This window comes from Cololabis saira, chromosome 23 (assembly GCF_033807715.1).
Source record: "Cololabis saira isolate AMF1-May2022 chromosome 23, fColSai1.1, whole genome shotgun sequence".
NCBI classification, from domain to species: domain Eukaryota; kingdom Metazoa; phylum Chordata; class Actinopteri; order Beloniformes; family Belonidae; genus Cololabis; species Cololabis saira.
In genome coordinates, this window is record NC_084609.1 from 4,370,157 (window position 1) to 4,396,541 (window position 26,385).

The window sequence follows — 26,385 nt, forward strand, 5'->3', positions numbered from 1 at the left end:
TTGGCTACTGTCCAACCGGCTGCATCGCCTCTCCTGCATCGAAATGATCCCTCTCTCCCTCCGTCTCCAGCTCCTCGCTTGTTTTCACCTGTTTCCTCCGTGCACGTACAAGATGCAGCTTGATGAGGCCGGCCCGCGCCGATGAAGCCTCTCCTACGCGTATGAGTTTTTTGGACGTGCGCCTCGCGACACCGCGGTGCTCGTGTTTGCAGAAAAGGCCGGCGACGGTGTGTGCGTGTTCTCATCTGTATGTGTTTGAGGGAGGTGCAGCGTGATGAGACTGGTCTCTGCTGATGAAGCTTCAGCCCGAGTCTCTGCAGACCTTTCCTCATTACCAGAGGAGAGACAAACACGCTGCTACAGAGGGATGAGGAGACGGAGAGAAGGGAGGGAGCCGAGCCGAAAAAGACCAGCCGAAAGGATGTTGCACACAAAGCTTGCTTATTTTTTAAAACATCATTTACATTTTGTAATCACATTAGTTAATACGAGCAATTTGAGTTTGTTTTGGGAAAAAATCCATTTTCTCTCCCTCTTGGCTTTGAGGTTAATGTCATTTTATTCATCATATATCAATTAGCTACATCTACTTAAACTACATTTTCTTGTCAGATTTTCAAGCATCCCAAAAAACTAAACCCGCCCAAAAAAACGCTTAATTACTACATTAAACCTGTTAGGTAATCTGTTCCACTGCAGAGACGTGGAGGCACGACAGCTCGTGGTTTTTAGTTGTCATGGTAACGCCTGCTTTCCGGCACAAGATCTGCAATCAGAGCAGCTTGAAGAAGATTCATGAGGAAAAAAACAAACCTAAAAGAAGAGAAAGTGAGGGATGGATGGATGGATGGATGGATGGATGGATGGATGGATGGATGGATGACCAGAGGTGTCAAGTAACGAAGTACAAATACTTTGTTACCTTACTTAAGTAGAAATTTTGGTTATCTATACTTCACTGGAGTAGTAGTTTTTACTTCTTACTTTTACTCCTTACATTTTCACGCAATTATCTGTACTTTTTACTCCTTACATTTTAAAAACAGCCTCGTTACTCTATTTCATTTCGGCTTTAAATAAAAACTATCCAGTTAAATTGCTCCATCCGGATAGAGTGAATTTGGTTGTGGTTGTTTCAGATGTTCTTGTCCAGTTTTGTTCTTACATCCGTTCCCTCAGATTCCTGCAACTAAACTTGGATGTACATTCCAATAAAGGTTAGGATAAATGATAACATTCCTCTGAAGTTTGACTTTTTGCACCATTACAATACTTATAGGCAACTAGTCATCATATCTCCTGCTCTCTGAAACACATGTTAACCCTTGTACTGTCTTTGGGTCAAAATGACCTAATTCTCCTGTCCTTCCTTCCTTCCTTCCTTCCTTCCTTCCTTCCTTCCTTCCTTCCTTCCTTCCTTCCTTCCTTCCTTCCTTCCTTCCTTCCTTCCTTCTTTTCTCCCTTCCTTCCTTCTTTTTTCCCTTCCTTCCTTCCTTCCTTCCTTCTTTTTTCCCTTCCTTCCTTCCTTCCTTCCTTCCTTCCTTCTTTTTTCCCTTCCTTCCTTCCTTCCTTCCTTCCTTCTTTTTTCCTTTCCTTCCTTCCTTCCTTCCTTCCTTCCTTCCTTCCGTCCTTCTTTTTTCCCTTCTTTCCTTCTTTCCTTCCTTTCTTCCTTCCTTCCTTCCTTCTTTTTTCCCTTCCTTCCTTCCTTCCTTCCTTCCTTCCTTCCTTCCTTCCTTCCTTCCTTCTTTTTTCCCTTCCTTCCTTCCTTCCTTCCTTCCTTCCTTCTTTTTTCCCTTCCTTCCTTCCTTCCTTCCTTCCTTCTTTTTTCCCTTCCTTCCTTCCTTCCTTCCTTCTTTTTTCCCTTCCTTCCTTCCTTCCTTCCTTCCTTCCTTCCTTCCTTCCTTCCTTCCTTCCTTCTTTTTTTCCTTTCCTTCCTTCCTTCCTCCCTTCTTCCCTCCCTTCCTTCTTCCCTTCCTTCTTCCCTTCCCTATTTTCTCCCTTCGTTCCTTCTTTCTTTCCTTCTTTTCATTCTTCCTTCCTTCCTTCTTTCCTCCCTTCTTCTCTTCCTTCCTTCCTTCACCCAAAGACAGCACAAGGGTTAATGCTCAATAGAACACATATATGCTTCTTTAATATATTTGCATTATACTAACATACATTCATTTTCAATGGCTTTTGTCCTTAATGGCTTTTTCCCCCCTTACATTACTTTTACTTTTATACTTTAAGTAGTTTTGAAACCAGTACTTTTATACTTTTAGTTGAGTAAAAAACTTGAGTTGATACTTCAACTTCTACAGGAGTATTTTTAAACTCTAGTATCTATACTTCTACCTGAGTAATGAATGTGAATACTGAAGACACCTCTGTGGAGGACTACAGTAAGAACCGTGTTCCTGTACCTTCCTGAAACACACGCCCCCTAGTGGAAATATAAAAACTAGAGAAATAAGACTAATAAACATAAGCTAAAGTGACTATAAATGGCTCCTACAGGTGGTCTGCAGCATCCAGTGTTTAATTTGGAGTTCAGCGTTTTACTGAGATGAAGAGTACGTTAAAGACAGTGGATGTCCTCCCAGGAGCAGACGTACCATCTAATTTACCTGTAGGTCAGAAAAGTCCAGGAAAATCCTACCAGAGCTACTTCTAACACCTGACAGACCTCACCGAGCACGTTAGGGGGAAAAGTCCACGACAGCAAAATGACAAAACTGAAAAAGTATGGCTTGTTAGGAGAAAGGAAGACCTGAGGAACGACGAACTCTCAGTAGATGAAAACAGGGTGGATTTGCACGGCCATGTAAACACCAATAACCCCTTTGAATAACCAGAATTTGATCATATTCCGGTTTTTAAAAACCTGAATATGAGCCCTGGGTTACTCCTTTTAAAACCCGAATATTCAGTCATGTAAACGCCAAACGGAATATTCCCATCAAACGGAACAGGAATTTGTTTTCTGCGCATGTTCTGTTCACAAGGAATCCTGGTCTTTTGAGTCCAGGAAGTTCTTATAAACACGGAGAAACCAAGACCAGGAGGAGATGTCATGACAGAAATAAACTAAACTAAACTAAACTTATAACCCCTTTGAATAACCCAAATTTGCTCATATTCGGGTTTTTAAAAACCTGAATATGGCCGAATATTCGGTCATGTGAACGCCAAACGGAATATCCCCATCAAACGGAACATGAATTTGTTTTCTGTGCATGCTCTTTTTGCAAGGAATCTTGGTCTTTTGAGTCCAGGAAGTTTTTATAAACACGGAAAAACCAAGACCAGATCACTTTTGGAATGAGGAGGAGACTAATCACTTCATAAATGTAATGAAGGATATGAACATTTCTGCATTTGTAGACGGTAGAAAGTACCGGGATAGCCAGATTTACAAGAAGGTGAGCGCAAAGTTGCGCGAAGCAGCATTTGTTTTGAATTTGGATACAGGAAGAAGAAGCGGAAATGACTGGAATTTCATCATGATGTTCTCCGCGCGTCGCTGTTTTGATCCAGATATCCCAAATGATTAATTACCATGTAAACGGAATATTCCCAATGTTTCAGTAACCGTAATATTAGCAATAACCCAAATTTTGACTGCATGTAAACATAGTCATTCACAACCTCGTCCAACAAGTTCAAGTTTAAAATTAATCGAATTACTCGCTCAATTTTCAGGTGTGATTCCCAAAACTAAAACCCACAGTTAGATGCAGATGTGCTGCTGCAATGAAGAGACGCAGAGACGAGAGAAGCGAGTCAGAAGCCGTGATCCTGGTGCAGGAGGAGTTTGTTTTAGCAGCAACGAGCCTCGCCTCCTGCTGGGGAAGAGTTGCTCATTATTTCCCCCCCCACAAACTAATGCGTTGCTCCAAACGCTGACTGAGGCAGCAGGTAATGGCTTTAATATTGGACCTGCTGGAAACGATTGTGCTGAATCCCGTCCTTGTGTCATGTGTCGGTCGTGAGTGGCATCCTCGCATCACGAATTAACTCAATATTTGTTGCAGGCGAAGGAAGGGAGGGGGGGAGCTAATTAGAATGTAATAAAGTGCGCTCCATGGAGGCATGTTGACGTGCTCGCCCACAAAGGCTGATTATTAAATCAGACCTCTTTTAGACGGAGGTTCTGGAGGAAGCAGGTGGAAATTTGTTTAATAAAACAATATATACGGTACTCTGCGTGCATGTTTGAGGGAGGCTGCACAGTAAAGGCTGTTGGAGTTTGTTTTGTGGGGGAATTAAAGCCCGTTTTATGAACTAGTTGCATCAAACAGCAACCTGGGGAGCCGGGGGGGAAGGTGTTAGTTATAGGAGTTTCAGAAGTAGAAGTGTTTCTTCCAAACATACAGATAACAGACTCAGACATACTTTTCTCTTTCTGAATGCAGACATGCAGACGAACACAGTCTCGCACCCGGCCTTCCTGTCAGGCACTTTGGCTGCTTTAATATTTGATGCTACAGGAAGACTGCAGACCACACCATGGACTAATAGACGTGGTTGGGATTGCTTTTAAATACATCACTGCCCAGTGCGATATACTTACACTGAAATTAAAGTCTTAACTATTTCTCCCCCATTTCTCAAATATGTTCTTAATTTACGATGGCGTATTAGGGCCAAACTAAGACAAAAAAAATTGGAAATTATCAGAATGAAGTCGTAATATTATGAGAAAAAAGTTGTAAAATTACGAGAATAAAGTGGTAATATTACGAGAATAAAGTCGTAATATTACGAGAATAAAGTCGTAATATTACGAGAATAAAGTCGTAATATTACGAGAATAAAGTCGTAACATTACGAGAATAAAGTCGTAATATTACGAGAATAAAGTCGTAATATTATGACAATAAAGTCGTAATATTACGAGAATAAAGTTGTAATATTATGAAAATAAAGTTGTAATATTACGAGAATAAAGTCGTAATATTACGAGAATAAAGTCGTAATATTACGAGAATAAAGTCGTAACATTACGAGAATAAAGTCGTAATATTACGAGAATAAAGTCGTAATATTACGAGAATAAAGTCGTAACATTACGAGAATAAAGTTGTAATATTATGACAATAAAGTCGTAACATTACGAGAATAAAGTTGTAATATTATGACAATAAAGTCGTAATATTACGAGAATAAAGTCGTAATATTACGAGAATAAAGTCGTAACATTACGAGAATAAAGTTGTAATATTATGACAATAAAGTCGTAACATTACGAGAATAAAGTTGTAATATTATGACAATAAAGTTGTAACATTACGAGAATAAAGTCGTAATATTACGAGAATAAAGTCGTAATATTACGAGAATAAAGTCGTAACATTACGAGAATAAAGTTGTAATATTATGACAATAAAGTCGTAACATTACGAGAATAAAGTTGTAATATTATGACAATAAAGTCGTAATATTACGAGAATAAAGTCGTAATATTACGAGAATAAAGTCGTCATATTATGGGAATAAAGTCGTAATTTATGAGAATAAAGTCGTAATATTACGAGAATAAAGTCGCAATATTATGAGAATAAAATGGTAATTTATGAGAACTCTAAAAGGAAGAGCTTCTTCTCCCTGTGTTAAAATGAGGAATATTGAGCATCTTGTGAAGTTATATTTTGGTATCGGTTTCACAAATAAGGAAATACTTAATATTTTGGCACATCAGCATCGAATTATTATCAGTATAAGGACTTTAAAAGGATTGTGCAAACGACTGCGTCTATTTCAAAGAAGGAACCACACAGACTTGGAAGAAATTGCGTCTTTTGTGGAAGAGGAAAAAATCTTTCTTATCATCCTCATTGTTTCCTGAGAAACAACAAAACAAAACCAAACAGCTCCTCTTCCACAAAAGACCTATGTGCTCTTCCTGTTAGAGTTCTCATAAATTACAACTTTATTCTATTAATATTACGACTTTATTCTCATATTATTATGACTTTATTCTCGTAATTTCCTTTTTTTTTTGTCTTAGTTTGGCCCTAATACGCCATCGTATTAATTTATGTACTTCAATTCAATTAAATTTTATTTGTATAGCGTCTAATACAACAGATGTTGTCTCTAGACGCTTTCCAGAGACCCAGAACATGAACATAAACCCCCGAGCAATTATTACATAAACAATGGCAGGTAAAAACTCCCCTAGTGGGAGAAAAGCCTTACCAGAAAGTTGTTATATTCATATTAAAAGACTTGACAGTCATTTTACACGGATTAAACAACATCCTTTACTTGTAATGGTTACGTTTGGGGTGTTTAAACATTATTAATGCACCAAATCTGAAATTCCCATGAGACAGGTGTCATATCTGTCGTACCAGCTCACTTATTTCAACGCTACAGTTGATCTAACAAGCATTTCTAATGAATAGTAGTCAGGTGCGGTTCAGCCTCTTTGTTTCTGCTCTTTTCAAGCAGCTTGTTTGTTTCATAATTTCTCACAATTCACATCAAAATTTAAGGATGGAAATGTAAAATTTCCCCAATGAGGGATGGATAAAGGTCTAACCTATTCTAATTTAATCTAATCTAAAAAAGCACAAATCTAACCGAAACTCCTTCTCCAAACAAGCATTAGTGTCAGTGGTGTTTTGGGTTATTTTTTTCTCTCCTATTAGATCAACAAGGTGATTCGCCTCAAGCATTTAGTTTAATCCTGGGTCGAGGTGATGAAACACAGGCACTCCAGTGCTGGTCTGATGCTGCAGACGTTTTATTTATGAATGCATTTTAAATAGAAACTCATACATACATTTATCAGCTAGAAAGGGGAAAAAAAGTAAGTAAGTAAGGCGCATCTTATGAGATAAAGCATATTCTTATTGTTAATGAATTCAGTTGAATTGAACAACACTTTAATCCTCAAAAATAAGAATATACAAATTAGATAAACATCATTTCACACTATTGAGAGCTTGGTTGTGTATCGGGCAGCGGCTCGGCTGAAATCCCTAGATCACTGGAGTCGTGGTTGTTGCCTGGCAACCGTGTTGATGATGTCACATGCAGCATCAGCAGGAAGTGCAGGGGACTCTCTGCATGTCTGTGTTCAGTATCCGGGGTGCAGAGCTGCTCCTTCACAGTTACACGTCCATGATTACAGCCAGTGTTGGGACTAACGCGTTACAGTAACACCGTTAGTTTTGCTGTAACTAATACTCTAACGTAGGGCTGTTCGATTAATCGATTTTAAATCGTAATCGCGATTATGTAATTAGAACGATGTTAAAATGTGAAAATCGTAAAATCGATTTTTTTTTTTTTTACCTTGTCTGCACACATATTAATGATTGATACCATATTAATGATTGATGGAAATACCTCTCAATACCTGCGACGAGTGCCCAATCGGAGAGGCTCTTTAGTGTAGGAGGGGGCGTTGTAACCATGGTGATATACTAACATGCCACCGGTAGACCGGCTCGTGTTCCTTGCAAAAAACTTGCAAATGTGAATAGCAAATGTAATGACTGACATTACACACCTCTACCTCCTTCATGGGTTGCATTATTATTTAGCATGCAAAGACCCAGTTTAGTTTACGGTAATTAGAAAATGTCTTGTTTTATTTAATTGGAAATATAACTTACTGTATGTTTGCAAATGCGGATTTGCTGATTTTTTTTTCAGAGATAAAACTTTATATTTTATTATATTTTTTTAAACTTTTTTTCAACTTATTTTACAGAGTTTTGCACTTTATTAATTCATTTTTGGTTTAATAAGAGCAAAGTTTGCACTTAAAGCCCAATGGGGCAAATGTCCAATAAAAAAACAGCATATTTGAAATCATTTCTTTGCCTTTTGTCAATTCACAAAATAATCGTAATCGAAAATCGGATTTTGAGAGAAAAAAATCGAGATTTTATTTTTGGGCAAAATCGAACAGCCCTAACGCATTACTTTTTAAATTCAGTAACGCAATTACCGTTCCCAAACGGTGCGTTACTCCGTTATTTCTGGCAACAGTGAAGCCTTTTTTCCCCGTGGAGACCGGAGGAAACGTAGTGGGCGTGTGTGTGCTTTCAGAAACATGACGGTCATGAGCCAAGAGAAGGAGAGTTTCGCAACGTGGAGATTTTGTCATTACAGGAATCCCTGGTTTTTCGCAGGGGTTACGTTCCAAAAAGAACCCGTGATAAGTGAAATTCTTTTTACAATTATTATAGAAGGCTTCAAATTGCGGAGATCAGCCCCACTTCGCACGTATTCCTGCTCTTCTGAGCCGCTGCATCCCGACTCTGTAGCGTCTTTTTCTCCTAAAGCCGCGGTGCAGGTGTGTGTTTTTTCAAGAGAAGAAAATAGTTATGGGTCGTTTTTGTCGCTCTTTTTTCTTCTGGGCAAAAAGATTCTTATAAACCGACACCATGGATTATATCTGAAACTGTAATGAACGATTCATCAAAGGCTCCCGTTCTTGAGCTGCTGCTGAAGCTCATTGGCCGTTCTCAGCTTGTTGCTAAGCAACCGACGTTATTGACACAGGAAGTGAAGAGGCGGGGAGACTGTTTAGCCAATCAGAATGCAGAACACGATGCAAATCCATACAGTACCTGCTGAAATGACGGCTAGAGGGGCATTAATGTAACTTTAAAATAAGGTTTTAAAGTAACTAAAAAGTTTATTTTCATAGTAACGCATTGCTTTTTGGTCTAAGTAACTGAGTTACTAACTGAGTTACTTTTTAATTTAGTAACTAGTAACGGTAACTAGTTACTATTTTTCAGTAACTAGCACAGCATTGATTATAGCTAACAAGTAATCAGAGCCCTTCTTTCTTTATTTTGTTTATTTTCCTCCCAGAAAGTTTTATTCACCTTCAAGTTCTCTTCACACCACAACAAGGTCTTGATCCAATATTACTCAAAATTATTCACAAACTTTTTTCATTTTTTTTCTCAGGGATGAACATTTGAAGAAATCCTTGGAAGGAAAAGGGAAAATAAAGGCAGAATGCAAATGCTGCAACTCACAAGGGCATGGGTTGTCAGAAGAGCTCCATTTTTCTTCTCCTGCCCCCCATAACTCTTCCCACATCTCTTTCTCCTGTTGAATCACTCAAATTATTGCACATAAAACACAGAGGCAGAGGAACAGGGGCTCCCTAAGTGCTCATTAACACCCTCGTTAGCGTTGAAAATGAACATCCACAAAAAGGGAAGGAGTCAGGGATGGTTGTCAGAGGGAAACTAATGAGTATAAACTATACGTTCTGTTCTTTTATGGAGCCATATTAGAAATATCTAATCCACTTAGTTTCTAAGTGGATTGTTTAAAGAAAAAACTTTATTTTTCCCCAACACCTCCGAGGCCTTTCCTCCGTTATGTCTTCATCTTTACGCCCTCGGCGTGTAAAGACACACCACCTCCTGTCCTTGGCCAAGGTGGTCAGTTTATTCTAATAAAGGAATAAAATGATCACCTTTTCCTTCCACTTGAGAAGAAGCAGAGCTGCAACACCGTCTCCACTGTGATCTTATACAGCAAGACACCGTATTGATTTTCATATTGTAAAGAGCGGAAACAAATGGTCGAGGTGAAGAAAAACTCGTGCATTAGGAAAAAAAAACAACGATGGGATTTTTATGGGCAGAAATATGTGCCACTAGAAACTGAATTTGAATAATTTATATTTGAATTGAATTGCTCAACTTGAATAATTGCATTAAAAAACTGAATCTGAATCACATCATTTGAATTTGAATTTATTAGTTTGGAATACTATAGAATAAAGTCGTAATATTATGAGAATAAAGTCGTAATATTACGAGAATAAAGTCGTAATATTACGAGAATAAAGTCGTAATATTACGAGAATAAAGTCGTAATATTACGAGAATAAAGTCGTAATAGTACGAGAATAAAGTTGTAATATTACGAGAATAAAGTCGTAATATTACGAGAATAAAGTCGTAATGTTACTAGAATAAAGTTGTAATATTACGGGAATAAAGTCGTAAAAACTACGAGAATAAAGTCGTAATATTACGAGAATAAAGTCGTAATATTACTAGAATAAAGTTGTAATATTACGAGAATAAAGTCGTAAAAAACTACGAGAATAAAGTCGTAATATTACGAGAATAAAGTCGGTAATATTACTAGAATAAAGTTGTAATATTACGAGAATAAAGTCGTAAAAACTACAAGAATAAAGTCGTAATATTACGAGAACAAAGTCGTAATATTACGAGAATAGTCGTAATATTACCAGAATAAAGTCATAAAACCTACAAGAATAAAGTCGTAATATTACGAGAATAAAGTTGTAATATTACAAGAATAAAGTGGTAATATTACGAGAATAAAGTTGTAATATTACGAGAATAAAGTGGTGATATTACGAGAATAAAGTTGTAATATTACGAGAATAAAGTCGTAATATAAATAATAGCATAATTTGAAATTGAATTTATTAGTTTGGAACTGAATTTCTATAAACTTGAAACTGAATGTCACATTATGAAATTGAATTCAATTGTTCTGAAACTGTATTTGATCCTCACTGAAAATTCAACGGTCTCTTTATACTTTCACATTCAGTTCTCACAATTCAAATTCAGTTCTTGCAATTCAATTTCAATTTACTGGAGTTACTGTGCCAGACATCCGGGTCTTCCGGAGGAAGAGCAATCGAGTGCAGATACATAGAACCCCTTTTCACGTAGCCTACTATAACCTCTATTTTCTTTCAACGATATAAACGACCAATGGGAGCTAGATATTTCGAAACCTATTGTGTTTTCTCCATTCTGTGTAAAAAGTGTAGATTTATATCTTGCCGTTTTGTAGAAAAGTTTCTGCTGAGGAGTGTCTGGATGTCTGGCACAGTAAGTCCAGTAAATTGAAATTGAATTGCAAGAACTGAATTTGAATTGTGAGAACTGAATGTAGATGAATGAAGAAATAACGTTGGTTGCTTAGCAGAATGAAGAAAGAAAGAAAGAAAGAAAGAAAGAAATGAAGAAAGAAAGAAAGAAAGAAAGAAAGAAAGAAATGAAGAAAGAAAGAAAGAAATGAAGAAAGAAATGAAGAAAGAAAGAAAGAAAGAAAGAAAGAAAGAAAGAAAGAAAGAAAGAAAGAAAGAAAGAAAGAAAGAAAGAAAGAAAGAAAGAAAGAAAGAAAGAAAGAAAGAAAGAAAGAAAGAAAGAAAGAAAGAAAGAAAGAAAGAAAGGAGCCAGAAAGAAAGAAATAAATATATGAGAAAGAAAGAAAGAAAGAAAGAAAGAAAGAAAGAAAGAAAGAAAGAAAGAAAGAAAGAAAGAAAGAAAGAAAGAAAGAAAGAAAGAAAGAAATATATGAGAAAGAAAGAAGAAAGAAAGAAAGAGAGAAAGAAAGAGAAAGAAAGAAAGAAAGGAGCCAGAAAGAAAGAAAGAAATAAATATATGAGAAAGAAAGAAAGAAAGAAAGAAAGAAAGAAAGAAAGAAAGAAAGAAAGAAAGAAAGAAAGAAAGAAAGAAAGAAAGAAAGAAAGAAAGAAAGAAAGAAAGAAAGAAATATATGAGAAAGAAAGAAAGAAATATATGAGAAAGAAAGAAAGAAAGAAAGAAAGAAATATATGAGAAAGAAAGAAAGGAAAGAGAGAAAGAAAGAGAAAGAAAGAAAGAAAGGAGCCAGAAAGAAAGAAAGAAAGAAAGAAAGAAATATATGAGAAAGAAAGAAAGAAAGAAAGAAAGAAAGAAAGAAAGAAAGAAAGAAAGAAAGAAAGAAATATATGAGAAAGAAAGAAAGAAAGAGAGAAAGAAAGAAAGAAAGAAAGAAAGAAAGAAAGAGAGAAAGAGAGAAAGAGAAAGAAAGAAAGAAATATATAAGAAAGAGAAAGAAAGAAAGATATGAGAAAGAAAGAAAGAGAAAGAAAGAAATATATGAGAAAGAAAGGAGCCAGAAAGAAAGAAAGAAAGAAAGAAAGAAAGAAAGAAAGAAAGAAAGAAAGAAAGAAAGAAAGAAAGAAAGAAAGAAAGAAAGAAAGAAAGAAAGAAAGAAAGAAAGAGAAAGAAAGAAAGAAAGAAAGAAAGAGAAAGAAAGAAAGAAAGAAAGATATGAGAAAGAAAGAAAGAAAGAAAGATATGAGAAAGAAAGAAAGAAAGAAAGATATGAGAAAGAAAGAAAGAAAGAAAGATATGAGAAGAGAAAGAAAGAAAGAAATATATGAGAGAGAAAGAAAGAAAGAAACAAAGAAAGAAAGAAAGGCTCTGAGTATTTAGGCCCAGTCCCAATCCTCCCCCAGTCCTACTTTTCAGTCCTACCCCTAAATTCTGTTCGTTCCCGTGAGGGTAGTGGTTTCCCAATTCCTCTTTGCATGTAGGACTAGTGGACATAACGAGGGCTTGTGTGTGGGATTTCAGATGTTGACTCGCCGACTGAAGGTCAATTCAATTCAAATCAATTCAAATTCAAATATAAATTATTCAAATTCAGTTTCTAGTGGCACATATTTCTGCCCATAGATGTTTGGGAAACCAAAAGACCTTCAGGTAGGACTTTTATGTAAGTAAGGCTTCACCTGCAGCTGGAGGGAGGAAGCGTTTAGAGCTGTAATCTGTTTCAGCGTGGAGGCTACAGGGGTACATACGTTTACTCTCCAAGGTATTTGACCTGCTTTACCCCCAAGCAACGGGAAACACTCACTCATCCATCCCCACGGCCTTCCATGCATTAGGCTTTCTTTTTTATGTGTATTTTGCGTTTATGGCAGCTTGTCTTCCCACCAACATCCATACTGATGAGCAAAATATCGTCTGTTTTTATTCCTGTGAGTGAATTATGCAGACATACTAGCTTATTTAGAGACTTAAGACTCCAACTTAGTGGACATATATGCAGTAGTCGAGTTGTAAAAGAAATCAGGGGGGGATGGTAGATTTTATCATATGGGGATATATTGTGCTGATTACAAATAATATAATATATTACAAATAATAGCACTGACCAAAACAGCTGCAGAAATACTGCAGGAATGACATAGCAGCAGTTAAATGCAGCCTTCTGTAAGCTTTAAATATCCACTGGGCTTACATCAAATACATCAAAACACAACAATAAAAAACACTTTTCTGAACTTATCAATATGACTCTGTCCTTCACAGGATAAGTAACATGGATCACTGCAAAAACTCACAATCTTAACAAGAATATTTGTCTTATTTCTAGTTAAAATGTCTCATTTTTTAGTAAAAAAAAAATCTCATTACACTTAAAACAAGACTCATCACTGGAAAAAACAACAAAATCTGCCAGTGGGACAAGATTTATCTACAAAATCTTGTTCCACTGGCAGATTTTTCTACTTATTTCAAGTGAAAATCTACTTGAAACAGGTGAAAATTGTCAAATAAGTTATTTTCCTGGTAATGACTCTTGTTTTAAGTGTAATGAGATTTTTTAACTAAAATGAGACATTTTAAATTTGTGTAAAAGACAAATATTCCTGGTAAGTTTTTGAGTTTTTTGCAGTGTATATTTCGCTACTCTCAGCAGTTTTGGTTTAATCAAGTGACCAAGGCTAAATTTTCCATCACAGATATAACAAATGTGTATAAAAGTAGCTGTTTTAGTTACTGATAACTGTGCAACGTTATGGTAATTGATAAAGAACGATAAAGATTTTTTTGCTTGTAATAAGAAGATAAATCTTTGTCCCACTGGCAGATTTTTTCTACTTATTTCAAGTGAAAATTTACTTGAAACAGGTGAAAATTGTCAAATAAGTTATTTTTCTGGTGTTATTTTTCTGGTAATGACTCTAAATGTTGAAATAGCAGTAAAACCACATTTGGGGGATGATTTTGACCGTTTTTATTTCAGGAGGGGATGATTTTGATCGTTTTTATTTCAGGAGGGGATGATTTTGACCGTTTTTTATTCAGGAGGGGATGATTTTGACCGTTTTTATTTCAGGAGGGGATTGATTTTGATCGTTTTTATTTCATGAGGGGATGATTTTGATCGTTTTTATTTCAGGAGGGGATGATTTTGATCGTTTTTATTTCAGGAGGGGATGATTTTGATCGTTTTTATTTCAGGAGGGGATGATTTTGATCGTTTTATTTCAGGAGGGGATGATTTTGATCGTTTTTATTTCAGGAGGGGATGATTTTGATCGTTTTTATTTCAGGAGGGGGGAGATGATTTTGATCGTTTTTTAGTTCAGGAGGGGATGATTTTGTTTTTATTCAGGAGGGGATGATTTTGATCGTTTTTATTTCAGGAGGGGATGATTTTGATCGTTTTTATTTCAGGAGGGGATGATTTTGATCGTTTTTATTTCAGGAGGGGATGATTTTGACCGTTTTTATTTCAGGAGGGGATGATTTTGATCGTTTTTATTTCAGGAGGGGATGATTTTGACCGTTTTTATTTCAGGAGGGGATGATTTTGACCGTTTTTATTTCAGGAGGGGATGATTTTGACCGTTTTTATTTCAGGAGGGGATGATTTTGGCCATTTTTTTTTTCAGGGGGGGAGATTTTGGCCGTTTTTATTTCAAGAGGGGATGATTTTGATCATTTTTATTTCAGGGGGGATGCCATCCCCCCTTATCCCCCCTCAACTCCAGTACTGCATATCTGACCTTGCACGTGTTGTGTGAAGTCAGGAGGTGGAAGTTTGTGTTTTCTTCAGTGATGCCCGGTGTCCTTTCGTGCCCCCGGCTTTATCAGCATGTGCTTCATGCCGTCTTTCAAACGGCCCCATTGAGGCACTCAGCCCTAATTAAAGAGCTTTTAATTCCTCGCACATCTCTCTCCTCTCCCCGTCAACAGAGTTTCACCGGAATAGTCCTGATTGTTTCGTAGCCAGTGAATGTTTCCCGTTACCTTCGGCTCTCGGCAGCAGCGGGGTGAGAGGCCTTGAAGTTCTTTTTAAGAGAATTGGGCTTGACAGCTACAGCAGTTGGCTTTTGTGTTCTCCCTTTGTTGTCCGTGTTCCTTTGACTCCAAACTAGGAAATTGAAAGACAGTGCTATATATATATATATATATATATATATATATATATATATATATATATATATATATATATATATATAAAGTGTGCCTGTTTTTTTCTTTCATGATCTCGCCCTCGTTTGGGTCTGAAACTTTCACTGTACTCCACCAAAAGCTGGGTAGTAACGAGTTACATTTACTCCGTTACATTTACTTGAGTAAGTTTTGGGAAATTTTGTACTTTTAGGAGTAGTTTTGAATCACTATACTTTTTACTTTTACTTGAGTAGATTTGTGAAGAAGAAACTGTTCCTCTTCCTCCGCTACATTAGGCTACGTTGAGCTGTTACTTTTCTTTTATCCCTTTTATCCACGTATGCATCAATCTCATGACATCACTGGGTGATTCTTTGCAAAAAATGTTTGTTTTTTGCATGTTTTGTCACATTTACACAGACTCAAACACACACAGAGTTTCTATGAGTTCATGTTTGTTCTAGTTCTGCCTGGTTAAATAAGAAAAATACAAAGGCTTCAAAGTTTGTGCTTAATTTATTTTTTTATTCTGTTATTTTATTTATTCTATTATTTATTAAAGTACTTGAATTTACTTTAAGATTATTTTAATTTAAGCTATTTTTTATTTTTTATTAATTCTAATTTATTTTATTATATTATTAATTTAATTTGCCTGAAGATGATTATTTTGTACTTTTGTCTGTTTGAATGGTTGTTAAAAAAATAAATCAGACGTTACTCAACAGTTACTCAGTACTTGAGTAGTTTTTTCACCAAGTACTTTCTCAGAACTGTCTCAGAAAATTAGAATATTGTGATTTTCTGTAATGCAATTAAAAAAACAAAATGTCATACATTCTGGATTCATTATAAATCAACTGAAATATTGCAAGCCTTTTATTATTTTAATATTGCTGATTATGGTTTACAGTTTAAGATTAAGATTCCCAGAATATTCTAATTTTTTGAGATAGGATATTTGAGGTTTCTTAAGCTGTAAACCATGATCAGCAATATTAAAATAATAAAAGGCTTGCAATATTTCAGTTGATTTGTAATGAATCCAGAATGTATGACATTTTTGTTTTTGTAATTGCATTACAGAAAATCACAGTATTCAAATTTTCTGAGACAGTCCTGTACTTGAGTCATATTATTCTGAAGTAACAGTACTTTTACTTGCTCTGACTCCACCTAACTTCCTGCCGCGTGTCTCCCCGTGCAGGCAGTACTACGAGATGCTGTACAACACGGCGGACGAGCTGCTGAACCTGGTGGTGGACCAGGGCGTCCGCTACACGGAGCTGGAGTACATCAACGCCCTGTCGCTGCTGCACCGCAGCCAGACCGGCGTGGGAGACTCCAGCACCCAGAACACGCGGCTGCAGCGGCTGAAGGAAATCATCTGTGAGCAGGCCGCCATCAAACAGGCCACCAAGGACAAGAAGATCACCACGGTGTAGAGGAGGGTGGAAACGGCTGGAATAACGGAGTTATTGTCCCATCAGATATCCCCCCTCATCATTCACACATCTCTCTAGTGCAAAAACTCAAAATCTTACCAGGAATATTTGTCTTATTTCTAGTTTAAAAATCTCATTACAAGAGTCATTACCAGACAAATAACTTGTTATTTGACAATTTTCACCTGTTTAAAGTAAATGTTCACTTGAAATAAGTAGAAAAATCTGCCAGTGGGACAAGATTTATCTTCTCATTACAAGCAAAAGAATCTTGTTCCACTGGCAGATTTTTCTACTTATTTTAAGGGAAAATCTACTTGAAACAGGTGAAAATTGTCAAATAACAAGTTATTTTTCTGGTAATGACTCTTGTTTTAAGTGTAATGAGAGTTTTTGACTAAAAATTAGACATTTTAACTAGAAATAAGACAAATATTCTTTTTAACATTTTGAGTTTTTGCAGAGTAGTAGGAGTACATCCTGGAGCACTGCAAAAACTCTCTTCTCTTCTAGTTAAAATTTCGAATTTTTAGTCAATTAATCTCATTACACTTAAAACTTAAGAGTCATTACCAGAAAAATAACTTATTTGACAATTTCCATCTGTTTCAAGTAAATTTTCACTTGAAATAAGTAGAAAAATCTGCCAGTGGAACAAGATTTATCTTCTCATTACAAGCAAAAAAATCTTGTTCCACTGGCAGATTTTTCTACTTCTTTTAAGTGAAAATCTACTTGAAACAGGTGAAAATGGTTGTTTTTTCCAGTGATGAGTCTTGTTTTAAGTGTAATGAGATTTTTGACTAAAAATGAGACATTTTAATTAGAAATAAGACAAATATTCTTGTTAAGATTTTGAGTTTTTGCAGTGTAGGAGTACGTTCTGGAGATAATTAAGTAATATAAGAGTAAAGATAGAGGAGAGCTTGTGGGTCGGGGATATCTGATGTGTTCCCATTTGAGACAAGAGATTGTGAACACCTGTTGATACACTGCAAAAACTCAAAATCTTACCAGGAATATTTGTCTTATTTCTAGTTAAAATGTCTAATTTATAGTCAAAAATTCTCATTACACTTAAAACAAGACTCATTACCAGAAAAATAACTTGTTATTTGACAATTTGCACCTGTTTCAAGTAAATTTTCACTTGAAATAAGTAGAAAAATCTGCCAGTGGAACAAGATTTATCTTAGCAAAAAAATCTTGTTCCACTGGCAGATTTTTCTACTTATTTTAAGTGAAAATCTACTTGAAACAGGTGAAAACTGTTGTTTTTTCCAGTGATGAGTCTTGTTTTAAGTGTAATGAGATTTTTTTGACTAATAATTAGACATTTTAACTAGAAATAAGACAAATATTCTTGTTAAGATTTTGAGTTTTTGCAGTGTGGAGATTGTGTAGTCTGTGTTTTTCATACATCACGTGACGATCGCCGTCATTCTCCCTGCACTGATTCACTCTGATTGGAAGCTTCAAAATGTGTAAGTTTCACTACTATATAAGGCCTGTATTGCCATTTTCTGCTCATGAAAAACAACACAATAGTGCCTATATGCCAAAACTCGCTGTAACTACAGCTCCAAGTTAAAAGCCGACCGACTCGGACGGTCACCCAACTTCCGCCCCATCTCATCTCATTTTCCTATTAGATTTAAACTGGTGCTCTCAATTACACCTCTGTCTCTCCTCCCGGCGGCCCCCTGGGCCCACTGATTCTGTCTGCAATAACAGATGCCAGATTAGACCGTCTGAAAGAGGCCACATCCTCCGCCTGCTGCCAATTTCTGGTCGGTCCCCAAAGACTTCCCTCGCCGAGCATTGAATCATATATGTCTGCTATTTTAAAACTTTTTCTCAAGTTACTTTTGTGCAGCTAGAGCTGGAAAAATTGTAATTCTTCCTCTGTACAAATTGGACTAAAGGGACAGCAGTGAACTATTTTTTCTGTTGGGTTTTTGTCATCCTTTTTTGCAAAGTAGTTTAACGCAAATGTTATTTTTACAGTAGTTAGAGGTTCAAAAATAGCACTTTTTGTATCAAGTCTTCCATCAGTCATACTAATCCCCCTGAGTCAGAAACTATACAATTCTGACGATTTACTGAAGCGTTTTAAAGTGACGTCAACGTATAAACACTTGGGAGCCGGTCACCAATCACTCCCCTCCCTGAAACCTTCCTTGTATTTAGTTCATTATCTTGGGTGAGAAGTATTTAACAAGAGGGGGAGAGAGGAATGGGAGCTTTGTCGATACGGCGCTGGTCTCCCAGCAGCCCGCGGAGCAATCCATCATAATGACAAGTAGGGAGGGATCGATGGAGGAACAACGAGAGTGGCTCGCCTACCACTCTGCACACTCCGCTGGTGTAAAATCTAAAATCTGCTCATTCATCCGTTCACTTCAGAGCTACTTTTGTCGGGTTATACATATGAAACTTTAATACAGTGATAACCAACTGTGTCATGCCATACACATGTACTATTAGACCTCCATCCATCTGCAGCAAGAAAACACAATAAACCTCCACAAGGCTTAGCTTTTTTAGTTATTTTTCTGGTAATGACTGATTTTTTGACTAAAAATGAGACATTTTAACTAGAAATAAGACAAATATTCCTGGTAAGATTTTGAGTTTTTGCAGTGCTCCAGGATGTACTCCTACAACACTGCAAAAACTCAAAATGTTAACAAGAATATTTGTCTTATTTCTAGTTAAAATGTCAATTTTTTTGTCAAAACTCTCATTAAACTTAAAACAAGACTCATTACCAGAAAAATAACTTGTTATTTGACAATTTTCACCTGATTCAAGTAGATTTTCACTTAAAATAAGTAGAGAAATTTGCCAGTGGAACAATATTCTTTTGCTTGTAATAAGAAGATAAATCTTGTTCCACTGGCAGATTTTTCTACTTGTTTCAAGTGAATATTTGTCTTATTTCTAGTTAAAATGTCAATTTTTTTGTCAAAAATCTCATTACGCTTAAAACAAGACTCATCACTGGAAAAAACAACAATTTTCACCTGTTTCAAGTAGATTTTCACTTAAAATAAACCTCCACAAGGCTTAGCTTTTTATTATTATTTTCACACCGAGGGCACATTTATTATGATAATTTGCATGTCACATAAGGATGCAACGATATTTTTGTTTTGCCTTCAACAGACTTAAATCTACTGGTTGTTGTTCTTTCTAAATGTTCTGAAAGTTGTCCAAACAAAATGTGATTAGTCACTGTGTACACTACGAAAGAAAGAGAAGAAATAAAGCCCTTAAATTCCTGTCTCGTGTGTTTTATGCCTCCCCCATGTGAGATTTTCATACTGTATTTTACCCCGGAGTTCAAATGCACGGTAATCCTCCTCCATACATGACAGTCCATAACTCGTTTGACACAAGACGAGATGTTTCTGTCGTATATCACGGGAGTGAGTGCGATTCAAAGCCAACAATAAAGATTCACTTAAGCTGACAGGTGTGGTGTGTTGTGTGTCATGCCTTGGAGCGTAAAGCCCTGAGAGAGGCATATTTAAAACATAAGCAGACAGAGTAAGAGCTGAAGGCCTGTTGTGTGTAATTGTTGGCATAAATCCATCTGCTGGACTCTGCTAGGCACAGTATGATATTCACAAATCCTGACTGTTGCAGGATTCTGGGGGGGAAACAGAGCGGCAGAGAGTATCACCAAACTGAACTACGACGGAGTATTAGGGCCAAACTAAGACAAAAAAAATGGAAATTACGAGAATAAAGTCATAATAATATGAGAATAAAGTCATAATATTACGAGAATAATGTCGTAATATTAAATATATTATAAATATATATATATAACTTCACAAGTTGCTCAATATTCCTCATTTTAAAAGGGAGAAGACTGCTCTTCCTGTTAGAGTTCTCATAAATTATATTCTCATAATATTACAACTTTATTCTCGTAATATTACGACTTTATTCTCGTAATGTTACGACTTTATTCTAGTAATGTTACGACTTTATTCTCATAATATTACGACTTTATTCTCGTAATGTTACGACTTTATTCTCGTAATATTAAGACTTTATTCTCGTAATATTACGACTTTATTCTCGTAATGTTACGACTTTATTCTAGTAATGTTACGACTTTATTCTAGTAATGTTACGACTTTATTCTCATAATATTACGACTTTATTCTATTATGACTTGATTCTCGTAATATTACGGCTTTATTCTCATAGTATTATGACTTTATTCTCATAATATTACGATTTATTCTATTACGACTTTATTCTCGCAACATTATGACTTTATTCTCGTAATTTTACGACTTTATTCTCATTATATTACGACTTTATTCTCGTAATTTCCAATTTTTTTTTGGTCTTAGTTTGGCCCTAATACTCCGTCGTACTGAACATGTTTTTATTTTTGTTTTTATGTTTTTAAGGTCTTTAAATCCAAAATACCCAAACACCTTTTCATAGATATTCTTATTATTTATGTGTATTCTTTAACACTACACAACCAGTCTCTCACCATCTCCAAACCTTGAAGTTTCTATTTAAACTATTGTTTGTGTGATATTCAAAATGAGAATGTACTGTAAATGTTTATATGTTTCAAAATTAAATTGTATATTTGGTATAGGGTTTAAAAGTTTAATCTAATTGAATTCCCTGCATTCATTTATTCATTCGTTTACTTTTTATCAAGGTTCCTGATATTTTTGCAGACAGGACAAGTGTAAGTAATATTCTGTAAGAACAATAAAGTTTTATTTAAACAACAAAACAAATCTCAACAAACGGGTATAAAATGAGGTTCTTATGTCATTAAAATCGCAAGCTATTTTCTGTTAATTACAAATGGGATTTTTGGTGCCCCTTTTGTTATCCAAGTGATTTTAAAAAACAAAACAAAAAAAACATTAAACGCTGTAGTTTTAAGTGAAATGCATTGTGGGTAGTGTAGTTTCAGCCGACAGTGCCGTTCACCTGACAGTCAGCGTTGCTAGGCGACGTTAGTTTGGTTCCTAGGGAAACCTGCGCGTCTTGCTATCATGGTACATTGGACATTTTGGCCAAACTACCTCATTTGAACGCTTAAATGTAATTTAAAAGTAGTTAAACAAAGAAGGAGACTTTGTGCCAGCTGTTTTATCTGCAGGAGAGAAACTCCAGCTGCCAGAAGATCCAGGAAAACAACGAGATGGACGTAAGGATGCATTATTGTTTTGGTTTCACTTCCTAAAAACACAATTTAACCAGATCTTTCCAAACATTTAGGAACTTACAGGAAATGTTTTGTGACAGAGAGGGGAGGTATAATTTAAGGGGTACACTAAATTTTAAGACTTGCTGAACAAGAACAACAATGAAAAGAGTTTCTACATCAGCCAGTGGAGTTAAACTATGGAACAGAATGGATTCAGAATTAAAACTATGTTCACTATTGGATGAATGGGTATTTATTTATATTTACGTACAGAAATGGGCAGCTAATTATGTGTATGTATGCATGTACAGGACTGTCTCAGAAAATTAGAATATTGTGATAAAGTCCTTTATTTTCTGTAATGCAAAAATGTCATACATTCTGGATTCATTACAACTCAACTGAAATATTTCAAGCCTTTTATTATTTTAATATTGCTGATTATGGTTTACAGTTTAAGATTAAGATTCCCAGAATATTCAAATTTTTTGAGATAGGATATTTGAGTTTTCTTAAACTGTAAGCCATGATCAGCAATATTAAAATAATAAAAGGCTTGCAATATTTCAGTTGATTTGTAATGAATCCAGAATGTATGACATTTTTGTTTTTTTAATTGCATTACAGAAAATCACAATGTTCTAATTTTCTGAGACAGTCCTGTGTATATATATATATATGTATATGTATATATATATATATATATATATATATATATATATATATATATGTATATATATATATATATATATATATATATATGTATATATGTATATGTATGGGTGTATGTGTATGTATAAGTATATATACTGTATGTGTGTGTGTGTGAATACGTGTCTAAGTAAATATATACAGTACATAGATATAGAGCAGATGCAGTTAGAGACAGTGGTGTAAATAAGTATATTTATATGGGCATGTGTGTACAAATATATTTGTATTTGACTTTTATTTGTTTTAAATACATATGTTTGTAATTTGTTACTTTAGTGCTCCTGGGTTATTGAAATACCATTCTATTTCAGTAGGGAAAAGTAATTTTAGGTTAAAAAAAAAGTAAAGAAAAGTGAATATTTACCATTTAACACAATTGATGTGTACCTATAATGCAAGGCATTGGGTTAAAAGCTCTTAATTGGTATTGGACTAAATAAATAACAATAAATGAGCTTTTTATTATATCTGACGGTAGTGACGAATGTTACAAAGTGACTGCAAAAAAGTCTATTTTATGAAAAAAGTTAAAATTGGGGCGCTGGCCTCGGTACATTGCTGAACAGCGAAGACATTGGTCTATAATGATATGAGTTTGTAATCAAAACTTTGTTTTAAAAAAAAAAAAACCCTGTTTTAGGCGATTTCTCAAGAATCACTGACATATAGAAATACTCAACTATGTGTATGTATGTATAGGTAAGTGTGTGAGTATTTATAAATACGGGTTAAATGATTAGTGAATGGGGGTAAGATTAAATACGTTTACACTTATTCCTACTCCTTTTTGCACATGTAAATTATTAAGATATCAAGTTTTAAAGTACGAAATTCGTTTTGTTTTCTTATCTTCTTTTGAATTTTTGTTTTTTACATGTACAAAATCAAATGAAATCTTAGTTTATTTCCAACAGTTTTTCCTGACAAATAGAAAGTCGCATTAATGTGGAATCTGAAAGGCCAGAGCTACATTGTGTTAATGGAAGATGTTGACATTCATTATTAATTTGTATTTCATCCATATTCATCTTGTCACTGAGCAGGTGAAGCTTGTGCAAGGGGTCAGGAAACGTGACGTTAAACCGCAAGGTTGGGGGTTTGATTATTTGCAATTTATGAGGGCAGCATTAACTGTGCAGCATCTTGCTGAGACAGAATCCCAATGTGCGTGCAGAGCATGAATATGTGCATATTTGCTCCCAGGTTCAGGAAGCTGAGAGCGTTTGGCGATGCTTAAAGTGGAGCTATGCCATATATACAGTACAATACAGTATAATCACTTCATTGTCCCCTTAGGGAAATCTGTCTTGTACTCATGCTGAGCATACAAAAGTTACAGCACCTAAAAAGAGAAGAAAAAAAATACACATTGCATGCTTCAAATTCAGTATGCATGTTGCACACACCCAGCAAAAATATCAACTATAAACAGTACTTAAAAAAATATAGTACATGTTAGGATTGGGTGATATCTTACCGTTCACGACAAAACAACAAACAACAAAATTCCCCACGGTAAGAATTTGTCATCTCGCGGTAAAAATGATAAATTCACGTTGATGACGTTTTTGTGTAAAACTGATTTATGGTTCTGCGTTAAATCCACGCACAACACGAAGGAAGGAAGGAAGGAAGGAAGGAAGGAAGGAAGGAAGGAAGGAAGGAAGGAAGGAAGGAAGGAAGGAAGGAAGGAAGGAAGGAAGGAAGGAAGGAAGGAAGGAAGGAAGGAAGGAAGGAAGGAAGGAAGGAAGGAAGGAAGGAAGGAAGGAAGGAAGGAAGGAAGGAAGGAAGGAAGGAAGGAAGGAAGGAAGGAAGGAAGGAAGGAAGGAAGGAAGGAAGGAAGGAAGGAAGGAAGGAAGGAAGGAAGGAAGGAAGGAAGGAAGGAAGGAAGGAAGGAAGGAAGGAAGGAAGGAAGGAAGGAAGGAAGGAAGGAAGGAAGGAAGGAAGGAAGGAAGGAAGGAAGGAAGGAAGGAAGGAAGGAAGGAAGGAAGGAAGGAAGGAAGGAAGGAAGGAAGGAAGGAAGGAAGGAAGGAAGGAAGGAAGGAAGGAAGGAAGGAAGGAAGGAAGGAAGGAAGGAAGGAAGGAAGGAAGGAAGGAAGGAAGGAAGGAAGGAAGGAAGGAAGGAAGGAAGGAAGGAAGGAAGGAAGGAAGGAAGGAAGGAAGGAAGGAAGGAAGGAAGGAAGGAAGGAAGGAAGGAAGGAAGGAAGGAAGGAAGGAAGGAAGGAAGGAAGGAAGGAAGGAAGGAAGGAAGGAAGGAAATGAGCCTGAAAGAAGGAAATGAGCCTGAAAGAAGGAAATGAGCCTGAAAGAAGGAAATGAGCCTGAAAGAAGGAAATGAGCCTGAAAGAAGGAAATGAGCCTGAAAGAAGGAAATGAGCCTGAAAGAAGGAAATGAGCCTGAAAGAAGGAAATGAGCCTGAAAGAAGGAAATGAGCCTGAAAGAAGGAAATGAGCCTGAAAGAAGGAAATGAGCCTGAAAGAAGGAAATGAGCCTGAAAGAAGGAAATGAGCCTGAAAGAAGGAAATGAGCCTGAAAGAAGGAAATGAGCCTGAAAGAAGGAAATGAGCCTGAAAGAAGGAAATGAGCCTGAAAGAAGGAAATGAGCCTGAAAGAAGGAAATGAGCCTGAAAGAAGGAAATGAGCCTGAAAGAAGGAAATGAGCCTGAAAGAAGGAAATGAGCCTGAAAGAAGGAAATGAGCCTGAAAGAAGGAAATGAGCCTGAAAGAAGGAAATGAGCCTGAAAGAAGGAAATGAGCCTGAAAGAAGGAAATGAGCCTGAAAGAAGGAAATGAGCCTGAAAGAAGGAAATGAGCCTGAAAGAAGGAAATGAGCCTGAAAGAAGGAAATGAGCCTGAAAGAAGGAAATGAGCCTGAAAGAAGGAAATGAGCCTGAAAGAAAGAAGGAAATGAGCCTGAAAGAAAGAAGGAAATGAGCCTGAAAGAAAGAAGGAAATGAGCCTGAAAGAAAGAAGGAAATGAGCCTGAAAGAAAGAAGGAAATGAGCCTGAAAGAAAGAAGGAAATGAGCCTGAAAGAAAGAAGGAAATGAGCCTGAAAGAAAGAAGGAAAGAAAGAAGGAAAGAAAGAAGGAAAGAAAGAAGGAAAGAAAGAAGGAAAGAAAGAAGGAAAGAAAGAAGGAAAGAAAGAAGGAAAGAAAGAAAGAAAGAAAGAAAGAAAGAAAGAAATGAGCCTGAAAGAAAGAAGGAAAGAAATGAGCCTGAAAGAAGGAAGGAAAGAAAGAAAGAAATGAGCCTGAAAGAAGGAAGGAAAGAAAGAAAGAAATGAGCCTGAAAGAAGGAAGGAAAGAAAGAAAGAAATGAGCCTGAAAGAAGGAAGGAAAGAAAGAAAGAAATGAGCCTGAAAGAAGGAAGGAAAGAAAGAAAGAAATGAGCCTGAAAGAAGGAAGGAAAGAAAGAAAGAAATGAGCCTGAAAGAAGGAAGGAAAGAAAGAAAGAAATGAGCCTGAAAGAAGGAAGGAAAGAAAGAAAGAAATGAGCCTGAAAGAAGGAAGGAAGGAAGGAAGGAAGGAAGGAAAGAAAGAAAGAAAGAAAGAAAGAAAGAAAGAAAGAAAGAAAGAAAGAAAGAAAGAAAGAAAGAAAGAAAGAAAGAAAGAAAGAAAGAAAGAAAGAAAGAAAGAAATGAGCCTGAAAGAAAGAAAGAAAGAAAGAAAGAATCCCGTTGATACGTGTTTGTGTAACAAACATGGCGGATCTGAGTCATTCCAGTACAGGTGTAACTAATTTAATTGGTTTTTATTAATTCAACTTAATTGGTGTAGTTTAGTAGTATTTAGTATCTTTTAGAGCAGTGATTTGGCTCCAAAGACTGAATGTGGAGATAGATTTATAATTAAAAAGGTGGAGTTGAATTGGTATTTTTTTTATCGTCATTTTTATCGTTATCGGGATAAATGCCAGAAATGATCGTGATCATTTTTTTAGTCCATACCGCCCATCCCTAGTACATGTCCCACAAAGGCAACCATTGAAAAGCCACTAAAAGTATAGTGCATACCCGACAGAAACAACAGTAAGACGATGCACACTA

General features: G+C 36.0%; 1 protein-coding gene across 1 annotated transcript in view; it reads left to right on the top strand.

Annotated features, from left to right (window-relative positions):
• The window catches only part of exoc4 (exocyst complex component 4), a 280,178-nt gene extending 263,711 nt beyond the window's left edge, over positions 1-16,467 (top strand). Inside the window, exon 20 of the mRNA XM_061715202.1 lies at positions 16,186-16,467. Within this exon, the coding sequence (XP_061571186.1) occupies positions 16,186-16,423 (238 nt within the window). The 3' untranslated portion in view covers positions 16,424-16,467. The remainder of the gene's footprint in view (positions 1-16,185) is intronic.
• Positions 16,468-26,385: the final 9,918 nt, after the last annotated feature.